This window comes from Mesitornis unicolor, unplaced genomic scaffold, assembly GCF_000695765.1.
Source record: "Mesitornis unicolor isolate BGI_N332 unplaced genomic scaffold, ASM69576v1 scaffold1786, whole genome shotgun sequence".
NCBI lineage: Eukaryota > Metazoa > Chordata > Aves > Mesitornithiformes > Mesitornithidae > Mesitornis > Mesitornis unicolor.
Window position 1 is genome coordinate 31,369 of NW_010191470.1, and position 756 is coordinate 32,124.

The 756-nt window shown below is 46.0% G+C and overlaps 1 protein-coding gene across 1 annotated transcript in view; it reads left to right on the plus strand.

Moving 5' to 3' along the window:
* The window catches only part of SSPN (sarcospan), a 19,504-nt gene extending 18,957 nt beyond the window's left edge, over positions 1–547 (plus strand). The window contains 1 exon segment of the mRNA XM_010186727.1: positions 182–547. Within this exon segment, the coding sequence (XP_010185029.1) occupies positions 182–547 (366 nt within the window).
* Positions 548–756: the final 209 nt, after the last annotated feature.

Genomic DNA, 756 nt, shown 5'->3' on the forward strand with positions numbered 1-756 from the left:
GCATCGCCAGGGAGTTGCAGCTGTCTTGCAATTTTTTAAGCACACAGTGTCCAGATAGTACATCGAATGCATGCATTCCCTGTGAATTGTAAGTACATGCATTGGTTCTGTGGTCTTCATTCTCTGTGTGGTTGGAAAAAGACTGGGGGTTTTATTTTAATTTTTTCTCTCTTTCTTTCAGCTAATGTATTTTCTCCTGGGTGCCGTGGGTCTGGTTGCGTGTGTTTTGGCAGTGGCTTTTGCTGCACACCATTATCTGCAGATGACAAAATTTACCTGCAACACCATCCTCGAGTCCTGCCAGTGCAAACTGGACATGGCAGACCCCCTTGGTAGGACCTTCATCTACCAGGACGCAGCTGACTGTCGCAGCCTCACCAACATGCTCAACCTGTACTTACTTCTGCAGATAGGTCTCAATCTGATTGCAGCCCTGGTGTGCCTGTCGGCATGCTTCGTCATGTGGAAACACAGATACCAGGTCTTCTATGTGGGCACTCGCTTCTACCCTTTAATGGCTACTGAAAGCCAGCAACAGAAAGTATAGGGTCTGGGCTGGTGCGGGGTTGTAGCCAGGGAATGGAAAACATCAGCTACCGCCACCATAGACATCATGGATGGATGAGTGTCTGTAAGGCTTTTGACAAGGAAAAACACACGGTTTTAATGAATTTATTTTTTAATCATTTTAAGAGCAGTTCATATGGCTGTTCTTGCAAAAGGCCTCTTGTGACATTATATAGAGGTCACAAAGCC